This window comes from Amblyomma americanum, chromosome 2 (assembly GCF_052857255.1).
Source record: "Amblyomma americanum isolate KBUSLIRL-KWMA chromosome 2, ASM5285725v1, whole genome shotgun sequence".
Classification (NCBI taxonomy): Eukaryota; Metazoa; Arthropoda; class Arachnida; order Ixodida; family Ixodidae; genus Amblyomma; species Amblyomma americanum.
The window spans coordinates 21,291,355-21,312,960 of record NC_135498.1 but is presented as its reverse complement, the minus strand read 5'-3'; the positions used below and the strand labels follow the sequence as shown (position 1 = coordinate 21,312,960).

Here is a 21,606-nt window from a genome sequence, read left to right as displayed (position 1 = left end):
CAATACGGTAGAAGTGGAACTGATAACATTAGCATTTTCTTTTGGATTTACACTTTTCCTGTTTTTACGCGCAGTGCGTACTGCTGCATCAGTGATCACTGAATACCTGTAACGCGTCAAAAATCTTGCGAAGTTTGTCTGAACACACGGTTTTTTGTCAATTGTGTATGCGTGTAGTATTACTTGTTTTCTTTTCCTGGCATACTGTAAGTCATTTCTGTTGGATGTCGAGTGGGAAATCGAAATTTCTATGTGAAGCGCACCTTTTTGCTACGCTGTACGCACAAAACAGGGGCAGAGGCCTCGTTAGGCTGTATTATCCTTTAGTCTCTGTCTCCGCAGGACATGCCCTGAAAATAAAATGTTTTGATTTGATTTGAAGCTGCATTGTACACAGGGCCGAGCTATGAAGACGATTATCTCGGTATATGCGGATTGCTAGCAAAGGCCGAAGCACGTCTTGTAGTAACGTTGCGGATGACGGTCGGCTGGCAAATCGATTTTAACAGGCTTCTGATTTCTATCTTTTCGTATTTCCTAGCTTCTATTGCGAAACCACTACTTAGCGTGGTCCCAACCAAGAATCGTGCGTGAAGCCTCGGAGTGACTCAGGTAAGCTCGGGTTAGTTCGAAGGAGCGTCACGCCAACTGTAGGCAATGGGAGAATGACCCTGAGGGTGACCTTGGCCAAACCCAGCATAGCAACAGTCCGTGCAGAAATAGAATAAATATTGCGCGCGACTGGGTTTGGAACCCGCGGCGGCTCGAACAGATCAGCTACGCTGGCCCAATCAAGAGAGCACTATGCTACCGCCGCAGCCAATCATGCCTCGTGTTAAACTGCAACACTTTCTCGCACTGTGCATTGCACGTCTCCGTCTTCATCAATTTCCATCTGCTGCGCGAACAGATCAGATCAGCTTAACCTCGATCAGAGCTTAACCTCAGTCTAATATCGCCGCCACAAGTGCCGACGACCCAGCAAAGCAAAACCATGAGCTAACCAGCCTAAATACATGCTTTGGCACGTCTACTGCGTTTAACAGCGTTAAAACTCTAGCGTTTTTTTTTTTGACGCGACACGAAAAGCTAACCAACCACTATGACGAGGCTGGGAATGTCTTAAAATAAAGCGCTATATTTTTTTCCCACGCTACTAGAAGAGTCTAAAACACTGTAGTGCAAATATTACCTTCGATTTGTCAGTTAGGTTTCTAATAATATATGCGTATTGATACCAGCTGGTTACCCAGAACATGTTCTCCCATAGTTTTGAGAACATTCCCAAAAAAGTAACCCTATTAAGCATCCCAAAACTTATTCGGGGCAGGAAACGAACGGAAGAGGTTTAAATAACACCCAACAGCGGCGTCAGTTCGACTCGCGCCTTTTTGCGAATATCTGTGAACCTCTCAGATTCAGCGAAAGCAACGCAACGAGGTGCCCCTGCCGCCGAGAAAAGGCACAAACATCCGGGAGGCCGAGCAGTGAGAAGGACGACCCAAGCTCCGTTAAAGAAACACGCACTGGGATGGCTGGCGGGTGTCTCATTCGAAGGAAACCCGGCAGAGTGCGGAACTAAAGGCGAGAATTAAAAACACCGCCGTAATTACCTCGGAGAAAGTTCGAAAAGCCCGCAGGACTAGATATGTCTGCGTCACGCAAGGCCGGCGCGTAAGGAACGAAGGCGTGACATTTCGCCGCCCTTACACAGCGAGCGCTACGAGCCCCGGAGGCCTAAACACGCAAGCGAGGGACGAAGACGCCTCGCGACACGTTCGGGCGTCGGAAGCACGAACCAAGCGGTTTGAGCCTAAAGTTGTTGTCAGTGAGTCTTTCGATACTCTCTCCCTCCCCATTTGCTCCTCCTATTCTCGCATCAGCGATGCGGGGGATAAAGCGGACTCAAGTCGGATGCGGCGGCTCCTCCTCAATGCGCTCGTCATTTGGCCCGCATGGAGGCTTCTTTCGCAAACTCCACGGGCATTACTTCGCGTTCCGAAGGAATCACCGAGACGGCTAATTAGCATTCGAGGTGCCGCCGCACCGCCGTCTTCAGCCCTGCTTTGCTTCCACGAAAGAGAGACCGTATACCCGCCTCGCCTAGGCTTTCTCGTAGCCGTAGCAATATTCTCGGTGTTCCCAAAATATCCCCGTAAAAGACACAGCTCGGAATTTTGCGGTGGAACGCCGCGGGGCGGCGCTTTTTCGCGAGCCGTGTTTGGAGATTCTGAGCGGTTCGCGCCGGCCGTGCGAGTGGTAACGTAACACTTTCCGTCAAAGGTAGAAAACATTCTCAGCCCTGCGGCGCGAAATATTACCGGACAGTCGAATTTCTTTCATTATTGTTTTTTTTTCATAAGCGACCCGAGGTAAGCTACCTCACCTGGAGGATGCTTGCTCAAGGTTCACTATACGCGAAGGAAAACAAGGCGGGTGCGAATATTCGTCGGCAACGAGCAGAGGACAAAACACGAAAGCGAAAAGATGGACAGAACACGGCTTTTATGTCGACTTAATACGGCTACTTTGATGACCGTATAAAATGATGACGACGAAAACGCTAATCATGCAGAACTGCTCGAAAGCACCGCAGCCACAACGTTGTTATTTCTTTCGTTATTTTCTGCGCACCATTTTCGTTACCCTCTCCATCGCGAGCGCCACTTTCGGTGGCTTCATTTCCGCGAAACGGCACGCGTGCGGGTCGTAAAGAAGAGCAATTTCATGGAGCCACGCGCCACCGAAAATAAAAATAAGAAAAAAAAACTGACCACAGCCACACAGCGACGGACGTCAACCGCTATTTCGCGCGCGAATAAAAAACAGAGGGCCAGAAAATGCGGTTGAAATGTAGAAATGGAGCACGACAACAGGGGAACAAGGCGACAGTTCTTTGTTTCAGCGTTCTTCTGTCTTTTTTCTTTTTTTTTCTGCGCCGGCGCAATTAGAGTCACAGCCGCGCCTTCCCTTCTCGAAATGCACCCGCGACCCACTCACGTGTTCAGCCTACCAGGTGCGGGGAAGCGCGCTTCATCGAAAACGCGCATCCTCTCGTTGTTCCCTCCTCTTCCGGCCGTTTTGTTTTGCCGGCCTTGAGCGGAGGTAGGCGCACCTCGTACGAGACGGGGCACCTCGTCCCGCGAATGCGATGCGGCGGCGACAGTTCGCCCGAGCCGACGGCGGCTACACAGAGCGGCGGGATGGCGAAGAGAGACGACCAGGAACACCAGAGAGGCAGAGGCACGCTCCGAATTCTCCGACAAAGTGAGCGTTCCACAAAACGAAACGAGATTTGAAGAACGAAGCGGAAAGGAATAATAAAACTGGAGGCACGCACACGCGAAACGCCGCGTGAAACTGGAGGAGAAATTAATTGCCGTCGATTACCCGCATAAGAATTCCAATGTACTCCCTCGTTTTGAGCGAGAGCGGCGTTGATGGCTGCTACACTTCGTTGCTTGGACTCTCGTCCTCTTTCAGAAGCCAAAATTCTGGGCCTTGAACAAAACCTTTACTACAAAGGACAGCGGTGAAGGAGCTCCTGGAGTTCTTAAAGGACTCGGGGTTGAGTTCCCGGATTTAAACTTTAAGCTTTAAGTGTGAGCCTTCTGTCCCCTTGTCATACTGGTCGATGGACACGAGAGAAGCTCATTTATTTGCCGCTCTTTCCATTTTTTTTCCATTGTTCCCCTCCTTACGTGTAGGGTAGCCTACTGGGTATCGCCTGACTAACCTCCCTGCCTTTCCATCCTTATATTTCTCTCTCTCTCTCTATCCTGGCTACCTTCTTCGTCACCTCCCCATTTTTTTTGAAGTTCACCAGAACGTGGAACAGGTATGCAACGCATGCTACACTTAGTCACGCATTAAAGTGCGCACCTGCGCAGCAAGGAGGACCAGCGACCACTTTTAAGTAAGCTTGGGCCAACACACAAACGAACTTTGCAGTGCAGATTTAAGTGTGTTGTCGCGAAGTGGAAACACATCAATGATGCCGCTGACGATTCTCCCCGAGCGGAACTCTAGCCTGCGAGCCTCCCAGCGCTTTTCTGCGCTGGAAAGTGTCAAACTATTTTGTGAAAGGAAGGAAAGATGTACAGAAAAAATAAATCGTAGAATAATCATGAATAGAGCGTGAAAAATCGAAAGCCAGACAGAGAGAGACAGAAGAGGAAAAAGCACATGATTTAAATTTTATAACCGTGGATAGGCCGGTCGACGGTTTAGAACAAAACCTATAACGTGTTTTACGGAATCGAGTGAGGCATGCTCGGGAAAGCATTTCTTTATTTCGCTGCTAAACCTCAGTGAGTAGTTGGTTGTCGCGGTCGACTGGTTTCTAGTTTACGGGCCCTCAATGTTCAGGCGCATTCCTAAATCTTGACACAAGCACTCGCACGCAAACACACAAACATAGCCGGTCCTACACGGCGTTTTACTTTCGCCTTAAATACGGATCGGAGCGGGATAACCTAACAGCCCGGTCCCCATTTCCCTTTGGTTCTCCCTTATTTTTTTTATTTCGTGAATCGATGCTTCGAAGGCTGATGTGCCTTGGCCGACGGGAGTCACTTCATCAGGCAAAAGGGTTCCTTTCGCTGCGCGTGCACCACTCCTAATAATGGGAGCCTCACAGCCTCCTTTACAGTTGACCGGAGAGGACTATACGCTCGGAACGCAGTACAGCCGGGACACATAAAGGACCAAAACGAATGGAACTGAGGCCCAACAAGCACGCAGAGCAGTGCGGCACAGACGGAGACAGACCGCGAGACAAATTGGCGCCAAGCACGTCCCGAGCTTTTCCGGACCAGTGGGCGCGACAGGTATTGCCGCGTAGCAGCCATGGAGCCGCCCCCGCAGCCGCTCGGGTTACGCAGCTATGGCGGACGGCGACGAGTGACGGCCCCGGGGGAAAAAAAGGAGTGCAGGAAAAGGGCGGGGAAATGAGGGCGGTGTATATTTATAGCCAACGAGTGAGGGAAAAGAAAACGAGAGAAAGTAGGCAGAAGCGGGTAGACAGCGCATGTCAGTTCCGGGTACCTCATTTGTATTCCAGCGATGTCGCTGCGTCGGGAGATAATCCGCCTTTGGGATGGTCTCCAGGCTCTCGGGAAGCGCGGGACGGCTCTCATCCGCATCTGCAAACGAGGAGACAGGAGCGGGGAGGGCAGGGGGAAACGCCAGGCATGAGAACACGGCCGACAGCGGAGGCTGCACTTTGGACGCGAGACGCCACATTAGCGAAAAGAGTTCGGCCCTGAAAGCATGCACGCGACAGTGAGAGATAATGGAAAGCGGCAGTTGACGCGAATATCGCAGTCGGGAACTATAGTCAGACCTGAACATCAGCGACTACAGTACAAGCGCCGCCTAGACGAACGCGTTGGAGTTTAAGTAAAGTGAACCGGTCCATCGCGTGTTAGTGTTATTTACGTGTTATTATGTACCTTGAGATATAACGTTGGCTGTGCCGCATCAAGCATTTTCACAAGCGAACGAACGTCGCTCTAATAAATGCTTCGAGTTAGCTTTTCGTCGCCAGTTTTACCTCAAGCGACCACAGCTCTCTAAGGTGGCTTCCCCGCACAAAGAGTGCAAATGGGGCAAAAGCACAGACGCAGGCTGTAGATGGGAAACACGTGGAAACTCGCGAGGTTGCTTGCGTTGACTTACCGAACACATAAATGTAGAAAATGAAGGGACCACTATGACAAGTACATATTACTTTCTTTTCTGCAACGGAGACTCGCTTCAGCAATCTCGTTGCAACATATTTCCACATTCTCTTCAGTCTGTCGGTTTCATCTTAGTTATATTCCTCTCTGCTTTCCTTGGTAAGCTCGCAAGTGCACATAAGCATCAAATATGGCTTTTTTTTTTACATGCACCGATTTGACCCGGCATTCATTGAATGCCGATCTCACGAGGATGTGATTCTGATCTATCAGGGCTGACCAGATGTTAAAAAATGACAAATAAACTATAAAAAGCAAACAGTATAAACCCAAACACTGAGATGACCAGAAGAGAGCTTCTGCTCAAAGCTGCAGTCTTTCAAACACCGAGTTAAGTGAGATATACTGAGATTATTGATTTATACTGATATTGCAGTTGACATATGCGTCTAGGAACGCCCTTTGCGACGAACGCTGGAAAGGCTTAGGATGCACTTGGCTCCTAACAGGGTTTCGCTGCAGCGTGACTATATGAGCTTACGATTTCGCCATAGCGGCGCATAATACAGCCGGAAAGCGCACATTCCCTTTTCCCCGCATATACATCTCGGTGACATTAAGGGACAAATGCATTAACCAACGTAACGAGACCTGAAAAACACTTTACTATCAGGAAAAAAATTACGGTGTAGTAATAGGTGAAAGCCTTAATTTTCATCCGTATATTTAGGCTGACGAAACAATAGTGCACTGCATGCCACCCACTTCCACCAAGATTTTATTCTCGTGGCATAAAAAACAGTATTTCAGTGACTCGGCTTGGAGCAATGTTCAATATAACCGCACTTTTATATGATATCGTAAAATTATTTGAAAGTCAAATTTCATGTTTCCGGAACACACAGGTATATCAGGGATGAAAAGAAGGCCCGCTAGGGATAATGAAAAAAAAAACAAGAGAGAAGTCTCAGAAGGATGATGATAAGGTTTAATTAATCAGAAGATAATCAAGCAACTTTGAATACGTTAATAAGTGAACGCAGTGACCAATAAGCGAAGTTCAACTCTCGGGCGTAGCCAAAGCTTCGGCCGAATCCCTGATAATTGCATTAGAGCAGTTAAAAGCAGAATCACTAAAAGCATTCCAAGTGATTCCTTTCAATTCCCTACTATCGTGTCTTCGATTTTTTTTACGAGGGATTAACGCAAGCGCAATAAAAAAAGCAGAGGGACAAATGCGGCAGTAAAAGAGCGCTTGACAATCGAACAGGGCCCCTTCGATCCAGGAGAGACAGCGGGAAAAAAAATTAAAATTTAGGAGCGAAAACTAACGTCACCATTTCGCATGGCGGTCACGAAATCCAGAATATCTGCGGCTCTGTGTCTGCACAACACAAAAGCGGGCAGAGTGGGTCCACAGGGGAGCACAAATCTACACTAGGCCTAACACACAAGTAATAAATGCTCGCGCGGCTAGCTCTATCATCCGGAAAACATAAATCGCCGGGAGCAATGCCCCCTTTTGCTGCTCGAAGCGAAAGCAGAACAGAGCAAAGAATGGTAGAAATAGTTGTGGGAGAAGAATTGAATGCGACGGGGACAGGCCGAATCTCATTCGGATAAAAAAGAAATGACAAAAAAGAGGAGATTTAATTAATCCTGCTGCCTTTCTTTACCGTGTATTTGCCAGCGGGAAAACCGGCTGACCAGACCGACCGCTACTAAAGAAAAAAAAAACAAAAAAAAAACTTAAGAGCATTGTAGTAGCCACTGTGGCCCGGAATAGTAGTCTAGGAATTAAGAAAAAACACGGATTTAAATTTATTGAACGAAGCTTCCAGCGATTGCGTTTTTACTTTGAGCTAAGGAGAATAAAAAAAGGGGGTAAAAGACAGGAAAAGCTGAAGACAGCTTCGACAAGGGGACAGATTTTATACGCTTCGATATTTTGCTTCCACGAAAAGAAAACCTCACGCGGTAGAAATTTACCCAGAGCCCTGCACATTGAACCATCCCTCGTAACTTGGGGTGAAGCTTGCAGATTAAAGATGCAGTAGTTTTTCAACAACAAAAAAGTTCCAACAAGCTAGAGAAAGACAGAATAGATTCAGATTTTGCTAGCTACAAGACAGCAAACAATAATTAATTCTAGCGCAGACCCACAGATGTATAGTCTTTATTCTTATCTCCCATACATTGAAGGATGCAGGCGCTCATAAAGGCAAATACATGCTACCTGTAACAACAAACCCTTATTACTGGCTCGAAAGAAAAATATGGCTAAAGTGGTTTTGACACGCTTCAAAAACGGGCACAATCACATCAACGCCATTTCCCCACAGCACGCATTTACGAAGTCCTAACGTGTCCGTGCCAAGAATAAGAAATAGATATGCAGAACAAAAAGCCATTTCGTCGATGAAAAGACAAAAAGGAAAACAAAAACAAAAATTCATCGCATGTACAACAAAAGCACTGACGATGAAAGCCGGCGGCAGATTTTGACATCCGCGCGATATAACACGCCAACTGGCAGCGAGAAAGTTTTGGAACCAATCTCGGAGAGGCTTGGGACGGATAGCGAAGAAGCGAGCGGAACAACAAGCAAGGAGGCGCGAAAGAAAAGTACGGGCAGAACGGGTGCACACACGCGCCGACGCAGTTGTCCTAATTCGACGTCCGTGGAAGCGAGCCAAAAGAGAGAGAGAGAGATAGAGAGATAGAGAGAGAGAGAGAGAGAGAGAGAGAGAGAGAGAGAGAGAGAGAGAGAGAGAGAGAGAGAGAGAGAGAGAGAGATGCCCCTCCAATCGCCACACACGCAATGGCATCATACGCCGCCGCGCATCCGCACCACAAGGATACCAGGCCAAGCGAGGCGAAGCGAGAGAGAGAGAGCGGCCCAACACTTTATAGTCGCGACAGCCGGTTCAGCGTGCTCGTCGTGCGGCTCACGGGCTCGGTGTCATACGCAGGGGCAGGCGAACGAGCCCGGGCATCAGTCGCGGAGCCCGCCGGCAGGGCTATTAATGACGCTCCCAGAGAATTACCGAAACAGCGAGCCGACCGGTAATTGGCTTCGTAAGCAGGAAGGACTAGGCAGAAGCCGCCGCCGCCACAGAACGCGCCTCCCCCTTCCCCTCCCCTCATCATGACCCCCCTCCCCCCATCCCCCGTTCCCCTTCAAACCATACACCGGCTTACACGAGCAGCACATATTACGCTCGCACGCAGATAGCGCATCAGTTACTCCCCGCCTCCCAGCCTGCGTACGGCGGCGAAAACAGAGCGATGTTGTTCTTGTAGAAAATGTGCCTCGCGCGCGCACACAAAAGCACACACGCACAAGCTTGGGTATACGTGGATGTGCTTCGCAGGCGTCCAGAACTGGGCGTTCATACGAAGCGGCCATTATGTAGCCGGCCATAGGCGGCCCGAATTTCCCCAACGAGCCGCGGAGGAGATCACCTCTGCAGCCGTGGTGGTTTCGTTCGCCGCTTTTTTTTTCTGCTGCTGCTGTCTTTGAGGCGAGCCATTCCAGACCGCGCCGCTGCAGCGTTCCGTCCACGCGCCTGCTCGAGGTACGTCCCTCGCCTTAGCGGAGGAAACAAAAATGAGCGCACTTAAAGGAGTACATCGCCATCGTCTTTTCCAGAACTTACCAGTCCGAAAGTAGCCTCCATAGACAGATGCATTGAAAACTACTCCTCTCCCTTCGCGGTCATCAGGAACAGAAGCGGGGAAGTGGAAGGGATATTAAACTTACGCGGCCAAAATGAAATTCTTGCGAGCGCGCTGTAAAAAAATTAAATAACTTGATTCTGTGATTGCAGATTTGATTAGAGTCGAGTAGAACTCAAAACCGAAGCGGCAAATGCCCCTAAAAGGAGCTTCTCAGACCAGTCGTCTCGAGCTATTGTCATGAAGTCGCGGTCAACCGCCTTGGACCTGTCACGGCCGCTGGCAGGTGAAAGACGATCGACCGGTGACGTAGTGAAAGGAAGCCAATGGCACTAGTTTATTTCCTCAGGGCCTGCTCTGAGGAGCACTTGCCTATTCGTTCTCGAGTTATATCAGACTACAGATGCATGCAGCGGGAGCTATCAAGTTCAGTTTTCCGTTACTGCTCGCAATCGGGAGGTTTGAACAGTGTCCGAAAAACAACCGGATGCCGATCGAGAGTTGGAAGCGCACTGCTGCTCAAGAAAAAATGACGCTAGGAACCTTACAAGCATTGCAACTGGAGGAAGTCAACGTAACGTAACGCAGTCTGATTAGGGAATAGGCTTTGCTGTTGTTGTTATCGTTATATGGCAGATACCCAGTAAAGTGCAATGCGGCGCTGCCACTTTTTTTTTTCGGGAATCAGAAAAAAAAAAGCCAACGAAGTTTTATTTCCCTTTAATCTGCTTTTCTCTGCACGCTGTCAGGTTTTTCTCATTTGATCGCTTTTCAATCATAACGTCCTTTTCAACGCGCTCTTTTTCAGCAATTCATAGCGTTGTTAAACAGAGAAGAAAGATGTAAGGCTTTAGAGACGTTGAATCGCGAGTCGAAGAAGTCAGCAGAGCGAACTTCTTTTCCTGGATCGATCTCTCCTCCGGTCGCGCCGCCGAAAGCTTTACAAATACAGGACGGATGCGTTCAAACGCTAAGTGCATTTAAAATGCGCCGGAAGAAACATTGCATTAAGGCAACTAAACCGCCGCAGTGCCTACTTTTTTCAAAAGGGGCCTCCACTTTTGAGTTTTGGGGCGGCAAACTTTCCACGGAGGGAGCAAGTCGTTAAAAGAACGAGAGCGAAAAAAGAGGCCCCGATCAACGGCGAGACCAACCTGAACGCTAATACTATCAAAGCGTCACGTAGTGAGGTTCGGCGTCTTGAAAGACGAAAAAAAAAAGGAACAACAACAACAAAAACAAACCAAAAAGTCTTCTGCGCTGTGCAGCCAACTGTTCGGCCTTCTAAGCCATGGCATCGATCACAGACACCGCAAAGGCGCGCTAGCGCCGAACGCCTATCGGTGCGGTCGTGCCAGCTTTTATTCGCTGATTTCATTTTATCTTCCACCTCCTTTCTGAGCTTAATCCACATCGGTCTTTTTGTTTTCTCGCCTTTCATTCCAGCAAGTCGCCACAAAGCCGCTTATTTTTGGGTTACCTGCTTAAATTACCTTCATTACTCGCACAGTAGCACAGTAAGCTGAACGCTGCGTCGTATACTTAGGCCTCACAAAAGCTTTTCCCTAAACAGGAAACGATGTGGGATGAGACAAACCATGGACAAATGCAAGGAGAAGTAAAATAACAAAAAAGGTGTCATTATATTTAAAAAAACGCACTTTTTTTTAGAGCTTCAGCAGCGCATTACCAGTAATCACACAACCTTGCCCCCTCAATGACTTCTCTCTTCAGAAACGAAACAACAGTTTAAAAAAGGAAGAAATGAGTGCGAACGGAGGGGAGGGGGGGGGGGGGGGGTGGGAGAGGGGTCAGAAAATCCTGCGAGATCCGAGAAACCCCAATCCAATTTTGCGCCCTCTAGCATAGTGTTAAAAATGGCAGTAACTACCGCGCGAACAGAGCGTCGAGGGCCGTATTATATGAGCATCGTCCGACAGTCAGACGCACTGAAGACATTTGAATGGGCGGCAAAAAAAAAAACGCACCCTGAAAGGAAAATGACACTTTGTCAGGCGAACGAGAACCCAGATAAGGCACGATGCATTGCCAGCGTAATTAAGACAAGAGTATTCAAGGAGCAATCTCATTGGAAACAAAGGAGCCTTTTTCTTTCTGCACAGAAAGTTTGTAGCGTCTGTCGTAAACAAGTTGAAGCATAAATGTTTGCGTTCCCATTGTCACTTGTTCGCTACTTTTGGCGTAACCTTCCGCTTCCCCAAAGTCATTTCTTCATCAAGTGTAGTGATCTACGCTTTAACGCCGTCTCATCCTTCTATCTCCGTGCTACGTCGTCGCCTCATCTCATCACTCACTGCAGATTTTTTATACCGTTTTTTTTCCAGCAACTACGCGGACGCTTCTTGAGGATAACGGCAAGCTGAGGGATCTAGAGCCACAGCCAAAAGACAAAGGCCGGCAGCAAGGAGCAGGCGTACAAAGCCGACATGAAACGCGTGAAACAAAAGCTAAGTTCCTGCATCTATCCTTTTTCCCCCCGACTTCCCTGCAGACGCTACAAGGTTGGGCTCAAGAAATCCCCAATTTCTCGTTACGTTACCTCGCGCTTTCCCCCGAGTGCTTTTTCTCAAGACAGCTCCAACAAACCCAAACAAAAGGACGACATGCTCATGGTACAAACAAAAGAGGAGCAGGACAAAAAAAAAATATGAGCGTTTCCAGGTTCTTGGTCTTTCCTTCTTCAGGAACGAAATACTTGTTTCTGTCAGGAGGCTCTTTACTCTACTGGAATTCTCTTCCCCTGGGGGAAGAGGGGCGGAGACTAGGGCAAAGGGGCTTACAGAAAAAAAAAAGTGGGCAGGCGCAAAGGGAGCTACAAGCGAGAAGGACAGGCCCGCGTAAAAGAGTCAACCACTCTCCTCCCTTCCCTTTCCTACATCTCGCCATCCCCCGTCACCCTTTAGCCCGGTGCGCTCGCTGGGCCTTTGTCTTTCTCGGCGCGCGGCCTTGGGCTCGCCCTGGGGCTGGCGTCCAGACGCAATTGACGTCGCCCATCCATCACAGCGGTCCCAGATCCAAGAGCGGCAGTGCTCGCCTCGGGGCTTCGACCGAAAGAGCACATCCCTTCTTTCCCCAATCTTCATCGAGTACACGAGCTGCACACGGTGCCCGGGCCCGAAGGGCCAGGAGTCGTGAAGGACGGTACTGCTCCACCCCTCCCCCCCCCCCTCCTCCTAAGCCAAAAGAGTGTCGTAGCCCGGGGGAATGTGTGCCCCTAGGTGTCAAAAGGTGGAGCCGAGTTTGATTAGGCACGGTTGTGCTTCCCTATAGGCTTCTTTGGTTTAGTAGGGTTTAACGTCTTAAAGAGACTCAGGTTAAGAGGGACGCCGTAGTGAAGGGCTCCGGAAATTTCAACCACATGAGGTTCTTTAACGTGCACTGACATCGCACAACACACGAGCCTCCATAATTTCGCCTGCATCGAAATTCGACCTCCGTTGCCGAGATCGAACCCGCGTCTTTCGGGTCAGCAGCCGAGCGCCATAACCACTGAGCCACCGCGGCGGCTTCCTTATAGGCTTGTGTCAGGATGTCTTGAAAAATCAGCAGAAAAAGAAAGTCCCAAATAGAACATGTCATACGGTAGTGATGATGGCACTGAATGTTACGATAACTTACCTACTAGCACTAGCACAAACGCGACTTCTGACAAGCAGTCTCAATGGTAGTTGCCTGGTCCTGTCGCTGAGATTTAGGGGCTTACAGTAGAGCGAAGACAGGCTAGCGAGGGAAATTCTCGAGGCCTGAATGATACGAAACATGGGATACGATACGCGCGTTAGCACGAAGTATATTTTGTTCTCGATAAAAAAATTGCAATTTCTTAGCCGAATGCAGCTGCAGGTGCGCCTGAATTTTCTAGCGTCAGGTTCCTATTTCATATGCCTCGCTTAGGCTACACTTCCTACAGTTGCTTGCCATGTGATAAGCATCCGCTGTTAATCTCTTTTTACTAGTGACTTCTGTTCTGATCGTTCTTTTCATCTCTCTTTACGATCGCTTTGTACAGACGTTACCGGGGCTGGTGAATTTTTGTTTTTGTTAACAACTGCGAGTGGCTTTCGTCGTCCATCATATCCCGTCTTCCTTTCGTATCTACGGGCTGAAAGTGCTCAAAGATGTCTTGCCAACTGGAGTCTAACAGTTCGCACAATTTCACTTCTAAACCGATCGAGCAGTCAGGGCTTTTCTTTCCTTTCTAAAGCACGAAATGTCTTGCACATTGACCGTCTCTAGTAGAAGAAGTCCAAGGCTGTAACGGCGCTGCGGTCGCTCAAGACCATCGGCGCATCGCCTCGCCTCATGCGGGCGAGGAACTTCCGCTCCAAATCCGGGCCGTAAACACCGCACACTTCTCCCGGCGAACGGAAGGGAAAGAAGAGGAGGTAGAGAAGAGAGGGGGGATGCGGGGATGCGAAGGTCGAGAGCAGACGCCAACGCAACAGCACGAGCAGCCGCTATAAACATTCCAGGCAGGGAGCGGGCAGAGCCCGGGAGGCGCTCTCTTGACGAACTACCGCCGCCGCGGCGGACGCCCCAAACTTTTCGATAAGGGAATTTGTTGCCGCCAGTGGGGCTTCATTTTTCAAGCTTCCCGGGCGGGAAGAGTGCGGAGCTCTTCGCGGTGCGTAGGCCTCTTCGAGGAAGTTCCAGCGTATATACGGGAAGCGAAGAAGGGGGCACAGAACAAAAGAGTGAACGCTTCGCAGGCACTGCTATACTCAGCTGAGCCGCCACCGCCTGAGCTGTCGGGAAGCTGCTGCTCCTTATTCTTCTTCACTCCCAACGTGCCAGAAATAAGAAAGTGAAGAAAGAAAGTAAACAAACATTGTCATAAAAGAAAACATTCCCGATTCCTTCTTCTTCCGCATCTTCGCACCCAGGACACCGCCGCAGGGCTGATCTTTTTCGGAACGGTGTCAACTTTCTCCGCGAGAAGCGAAACAACTTCTCATCTTCGATTATATTCTTCTTTGCAGCAGGGCAGATTTCGAAGAGGGAGAAAAAAAGACGAGGAAACTGAAAGCAAGCGCAAGAAAAATAGAGAGAAAAAAGTGCGGTGCAGTCGCTAAAAGCGGGGGGTTGCAAACTCTTCGCATTTGCCGCGAGGCTGCGCTTGCTAAAACCACGGGACAGCATTATTGAAGAGGCACACTGAGCAGAGCGGAGTTTTCAGGAAAAGGGCTCGTGGGCTCTGCAGAAGCCATTAGAGCGGCGGGAAGAATTTAGTTTGCGCGCTTTGACTTTTTGAACGCCGACAGTATTCGGTCGATACGAATGAGGCGGTCTGAGAGCAACGGCAATTGCCGGTGCAATGGTGAGTACGTCGTAAAAAAAGACATATATACAACGAAATCGCTAGAAGGCGCTCTCTTTTCACTGGGTTTAAGATATGGGGAAGTTACTGTTTTTTTTTTTGCCGCGTGAAGGTATTTACAGCGCACAATTCAAAGACGGAAACTTACAAAACGCCGTGTGCGCCAGAGTCATGCAAAAGAGACAGTTTTACGTAGCGGTGCATCAAAGTTTAACGTTTCGAAAGTGAACAATAACAGGACAGCTTTTAGCACTTCTACCAGCAGCTAAAAGACGGCATTGAAATGAGTCGTTTTTGGAACTCATTCATTTTCAAGTTAAGATGAACACAGGGCCTATTGTTCCTTGTTGAGGGCCAAAATATGAAATGGTATGCCCCTTACATGCATGTTCTAATGTGCCCCGAGACAGCGTGCGGACATTTATGCTTCCACTATACATCTCCATTATACACTATACACTATACACGAATACACCTATATGGGAGTGAAAAGGGAGTAAACTCTTCTCTAGCACACGCCCTTTTATAAAAGCGGGTGCTCTAGAGGACAGCTTACTGTTTAGATTGTATATCATTACCGATCGCATGACGGTTTTGCATGCACCTTAAGACGTCGCATCGAAAGGTAGATTTAGAGTACGTGTTCAGGATAATACTTATTATCTTCAATATTAAATTAACGCCTATGGCTTTTTGTACGGTCAGGCCCATTCGCAGTCGAGCAGACATGCAGGAGATGGTAAACATGAGGTTGGATTGGAAAACATTTAATTCGTCAGAAAAGGCAGAATGCAGACGATCCGTAATATGTGGCTATCAGTTCAAGGCTGACAGCGACCTGGGTAGCCCATTCAATGACCCGGGTTTGAACTCCCAAGTCTGAGCTGACCAACACGGCCTCCCACTGCTCGAGAGTAGGAACCTGTATTAGAGATTTCGGGGGCGGCTCCTCTTTACAATTCCACAATAGGTGATAAGTGGCTAAATCACCACATAATGTACATGCAGGGTCGTATTCACCGGGGTAGAATTTTGACAACAGGTAAGGCGTCATGAAGGATCGCGTCTGGAGTCGCCTCCAAGTGGACTCCTGCTCCTTATTAAAGGCTTTGTCTGGAGGAGGCAATGTCCTCCTTTCAAGTTTAAAATGATTAGTAATATCGTGAAAAGATGATAGGCCGTCCTTCGAAAAACTCTCAGCAACGACAGTGTCCCCTGCTCGGCTGACGAATCCTCGAGCTGTTATGTGGGCCGCTTCGTTACCAGGGTTCCCCGAGTGAGCCGGAACCCATATCAATTCAATAATTCTGTCTGAGTCTTTGGTTTGACCCAATATGCTCATTGCTGCCTGAGAAATTCTGCCCCTCGCATAATTGCGTATGGCAAATTTAGAGTCGCTGAGTATGGTAGTAGCTTCTGTGTTAATGATAGCAAGGGCGATTGTCGCCTCTTCTGCCGTTTCCGAGGATTTTGTTATGGTAGTGCCAGAGACTATCAGTTTACCTTGCGTATCCACCGCCGTTAGTGCGAACGCTTGTTTCTGGGGATATTCTGCGGCATCTACATATACTGCATGTTCATCTTGGTTGTATATGTTGTGTAGAGCTTTTGCCCTAGCCCTTCTCCCCTCGTGGTGAGCAGGATGCATATTCTTAGCTAGTGGCTTAACTCTTATTACCTTAGCGATGCGTTTAGGTATCTGTGTTTTGGTATCTTGGGGTGGCAACTGTATGCCTAGCCCTAAACGATCAAGTATGGTTCTTCCTGCTTTGGTGCGGGAAAGCCGGCCTCTCTGCATTGTTAAGTGTGCCTCTGTAAGCTCGTCTAAGGTGTTGTGTACTCCCAAGCCCAGAAACCTTTCGGTGGAGGTACAGTTCGGAAGCCCTAATGCTACCTTGTATGCTGTTCTAATCATAGACTCTACTTTGGTTTTTTCACTACTGTCTAATTATAAGTATGGAAGTGCGTAGACAAGCCTGCTTATTACAAATGCTTGTACTATTTTGCAAAGTTCTGTCTCCTTCACTCCCTTTCTTTTGCTTGCAATTCGTCTAATTAGTCTTACCGTCATATTGACGGTTGTCTGGAGCCGGGCCTGACGGTGTTACTATCAAAGCACTTAGAAACTTGGACGCATGGTCAGTGAAAGCACTCACTGATCTCATGAACAAATACTGGACAGACGGAAACATTCCACAAGAATGGAAACATGCAAAGATTACATTCATTCCAAAGCTAAACATGAGGTTAAAGACGCCACCATTTCTAATACCGAAAGCACCGCGCCGAAAAGAATGACAACACGCGCTGCTGCACGCGCAAGAAAGGCGTGCCTTCAGCAGCAGTCTTTTCAAACGACAGTGCTGAACTTTCGCTTCCCCTTCGCCGCCACCCAAAGGGTCGCAACCACGCTTATCGGAGAGCCTCTTCTCGAGCTGCATTTATAAGCGTAGAGCGCGCTATCAATTTCACTGTGAAGTGAAAAAATAAATGCAAAGGAATAAAAAAAGAACAAGCATGTCAAACAGACCAGAAGGTTATCCCGAGTAACGGTGCCCTGCGCCGCCTGCGCACGGCCACGCTTTTTCAAAGAGAGAGAGGGAAAGAGAGAGAGAGAGAGAAAGGACCGCGCATTCAAGAAAGCGATGACAACGGGGATAAGGATCGGTGGTCATCAGGATTCTGAAGAATAACGAATAGAAAACAGCCAACTTGGTAAAGAGAATAAACAAAAAAATAGAAGAAAAGAAGAAAAAAAACGTCCGCCTCAAACGAATTAAGCGAGCATTGAAAGACGAGCGTTGTGACAAAAAATAAAGATAAAGAAATGTATAGCGCGTTTCACGCTGCCACAGCGGCGCGCCACCAGTATATATATCGGCGCATTGTTGCCGGGACACAAAAGAAGGCCGAAACCGCGAGCGCTGTGAATAGAAAGGGGGGCTTTTGGCGGCCGCTTATCTTGAGGAAGACAGAGTGAACGATAGACACAGGAAAGAGAGAGAGAGAGAAAGAGAACTGAGATGAAGTAAAAAAGAATGAAGAAAATAGAGGAGGCTGACGGATCTGCGCACACAGGAAGCGGCGCCTACACGGGTAACGACGAAAACAGAGACGCGCCGCCATTGCGAAGATGCGTATGTATAGGATCCGGTTACGTGCGATCGCCACGTTTGGTTTCGCCGTTAGGAAGGCGAGGCGAAAGAAAAGAAGGTAAGAAAAAAAACCGGAGGCAGGAAAAACAGAAATAGAATTCTGAGAAAGAAACTCGGCAAACGCTCTCGCATAATGCCGTGCCTTTAAAGCCCCCGCAATCGTGCATACAAAGCGCGCTATTCCGGTCGTTCACGAGCTGAGCTTAACGACGACGCTCAGTTCGAGGAGCGTGTGTCGGGGAACAACCTAATAGAAATATTTTAAGGATCCTGTTTACGGGCTTCACATTTCCCACGAGATGTAACTGCAATTTAAAACGCGAGAAGCCCGAACGGAGAATACGCAATGATACCGAGAACTACGTAAAATGAGCACAGGACCACACACAAATACTCAAAAGGCACAGAATCAGCAAAGTAGCTTTTCACGACATAACTGAAGAACCTCCGGCTTTTTTTTCCTGTTTTTTTTAATGCTCTTAAGAAGGAACGAATTATCGTGGCCTGATGTCAAGGACTATGGTCAACAAGAGTAGGCTCGTCGTTTCTGATGCTCGCAACGTACATAGACAGCCTCTGTAGAGATAGAACATGTCGCTTCGATTAGCCCCCGGGGGCGTTCTATATTCCATTCGACTAAAGAGAAACAGGTTGAACAGACAGCCGCAACCTAGACAAACATCATGTGTACAAAAGAAATGACACGTCGCTTCGATTAGCCCCCGGGTATTTCCCCGTTCCATTCGACTAAGTTGAGGCAGCAAACGAGGAGTGCCGCATGTGCACACAACACCCAATCTCCACACACAAACGCCCCGTACAAACAAAACTATACTGGACTTCTTTATCGCAGGCGACTGACACCCAACCAAGTCGTGCTTTCGCTCAATGGCATGCAATACGCGCTGCGAATGCAGCCATACACACCATAAAAGTTTTGGTAGTTTGCTGGAAGTAAACGCGTTGAGTCAATCACGGTGCGGGACTCGAAAGTCACGACAGCACTGGTGCTGTACACTCTCCAGGAGCACGCATACGGCAGTGGTATTCCAACCGGGGAAGTTTCGAAGTTTCTTTTCAGAAAGTTTTAGAAGTAAAATTTGGCAAAAAGATAATTCTGAAGGAGTTGCGGAGAGTTCTAAAACCGAATTTGCCTCGATTTTAATGAGAAAGCATTACTAGTCCCACTATGAGAAAAGCTGGCGGCGTGTATGTGTGTACTCGCAGATGCTACAGAAAATTTCAGCGATGACAAGCAAAATAGTCAGCTCATCAAGCGACCGTATATATTTATTTATTAATACCTCAAAGGCCCCATTGAACGGGTATTACATGAGGGGTTGGAACTTCAGCAGTAAATTTATTCAATTGACGATCTCAATTGGCGTATGACGCAGACAAGCCAAGCACCACCACTACAGCCGATACTGTACGTGTCGTTCGACTATATATACTCGCCACTGGCCGACCTCCATGTGGCGGCAGTTTTCCCGAGATTCGTACCAAAATTGTGACGCAATCATTTGTCGTAAAGGTTTCCGGGTGGTGTCATATGATTTCTCGTTGCATATAGCTTACATGTGCTAGTAAAGTTAAAGGCTAGCTCCCGACAGGGGTTCGAACCGACGACATGCGCACCTTCGGTTGTATGCCTTCCCAGACATTCATATCAAAATTGTTAGTTTAGGTTATTTGGGTTCAACGTCCCAAAGCGACTCAGACAATGAGGGACGCCGTAGTGAAGGGTTCCGGAAATTTCTACTGCCTGGGGTTCTTTAATGTGCACTGACATCTCACAGCACACGGGCCTCTAGCATTTCGCCTCCGTCGAAATGCGACCGCCGCGGCCGGGATCGCACCCGCGTATTTCGTGTCAGGAGCCGAGCACTGTAACCACTGAGCCACTGCGGCGGCGTATGAAAATTGTGATTCAACCGTTCGTCCTACAGCATCCGGGTGGTGTCACGCGCGCGCGTGTGTGGGTAGGTGGTGTCATACAATACGCAAACATACAAACTAGTCGAAAAAACTGCAATGCATGTAAAAAATTATGCGTAAACAATACACCCAGGTATAGTAATGCTTTAGAATTCCCACACGCAAGCATTCCTAAGTGTCAGCGCCGAATTTGTTTCAAGTTGAAGGCGTTTTCAAGCAACCGCAGGTATAAAGGGTCTTCAAAAACGAATTTTAAGGTCTGATCGGGGAAATCTTCCGCAACGGCGCAAAACATCACACTAGCATACAGGCGCTGAAACGGTACGAAAGACGCTGCGAAGGATTCTTTTAAAACGACAAATCTAACAGTGTGCAGAATGAAGAAATCAGGAAACTCAGTTCTCGAGAAGAAAAATGCAGACACAGAAGAGCACGGACATTAGGGAAGACAAAGGAACGCGACGCAGAAAGAAGCCGCAGGGGTGTCCCCTTCAGGGATGGCAGCCAGGAATGTGCGAGTACAGAAAGGAGAAAACTGTACGCGGCTCGACACAGACTGGTTGAAAACGAAGCGCACAAACCTTTTTTTGAGGAACTGAACGGTTTGCGAGAGCAAAGAAGGAACGGCGCCGCAAAAGGCGATCATTATTTACCCCTGAAACAAATTGTGGCCCTGACAAAGAAGAATGAAAAAGGAAGAAAGGATATCAGCGAGGAACGAAGCGGATAATACAGGATCGAACTCTCGGTGGCGCTTCGCGCAGCGAAATTGCAAAACTGCTATGGGGTTAACAATCTAGCACGCACGCACAATAAAATAATAATAAAAAACAGCAAGGATTCGCGCTCTTTCTTGCGTTGTCGAGCGCAATTCCCCTTCGGAAATAACCCGGGCGAAAAGTCCGCTTTTACAAGCATACAGTTCGTTATAAACGAATATCTAGCAGGGACAGAACAAAACAAAAAAAAGTCGTCGACTCAAAGCGTTCCGCCCGCCGTGCGAACGCTTAGTGAGCCGGAAAGACCACGACCAGTTTTACAAGGCCGTGCACGCTGTTTGTTTACGTTTATAGTCGGAGCGATTCGAGAGCGGCTCTGCAACGCACGAAAGGCAGGACAAAGAGAGCGGAAACAGAGAAAGAGAGAGAGAAAGAGGGGGGGGGGGGCAGAGGGTAGAGCAAGTGCGCTGAGAAATAAATTTCCCCGCAATAAGTGTTAGTCGGAAAGATGGATTCCATTGAACAAACGGTGCCGTCAAGAGTTGGTTTCTCATTTCGCGCGATTGCCGGGCCTTGGACAGTGCCAGCTGCCAAGAGTGGCAGCCGATCGTTTCACGAACCGATCGATGAAATATATATACCTATATACACACGCAGGCGGCACATGACAGCGAGCAAGTCGCAAGAGCTGGCAGGATATGTGCAGAGACTGCGGCTGCCGATGTACGAGTGTTTCGATACTTCTTCCGATGCTTCGTTCATAGAATTTTTTTCGTGAATTTTTCGAGAAACTAGACGGCGGGGAGAAGTGGAAGAAAATTTGACAGCATTTGTTTTTCTTCTATTATATTGACGGGCGCCTTTTGCCACTAGGCCTTTTTGCGGCAGGCTAACCTGTAGAGAACAGCTCTGCGATAATCAATGAGTGCGTGAGAAAGATCAGCAACAACACTTGGGTGCTACTCTGAGCAGTAAAGAGGAAAAAGCAAAATAGCTAGCTCGACCATTTTGGATGGCGCTACTGCCATGGAACGATATATATAAACCAGATTATTCATTATTCTATGACTGCAAGACGAGGAGTCTCTTGCAACCCC

The 21,606-nt window shown here is 48.3% G+C and overlaps 1 protein-coding gene across 5 annotated transcripts in view; it reads right to left on the bottom strand.

Annotated features, from left to right (window-relative positions):
• Nucleotides 1–21,606, bottom strand: part of Camta (Calmodulin-binding transcription activator) — a 388,479-nt gene that overhangs the window by 143,390 nt on the left and 223,483 nt on the right. For all 5 annotated transcript variants that reach the window (XM_077653404.1, XM_077653405.1, XM_077653406.1 and 2 more), the window contains one exon: nt 5,047–5,144. In XM_077653404.1, coding sequence (XP_077509530.1) covers nt 5,047–5,144 — 98 coding nt within the window. The remainder of the gene's footprint in view (nt 1–5,046; nt 5,145–21,606) is intronic.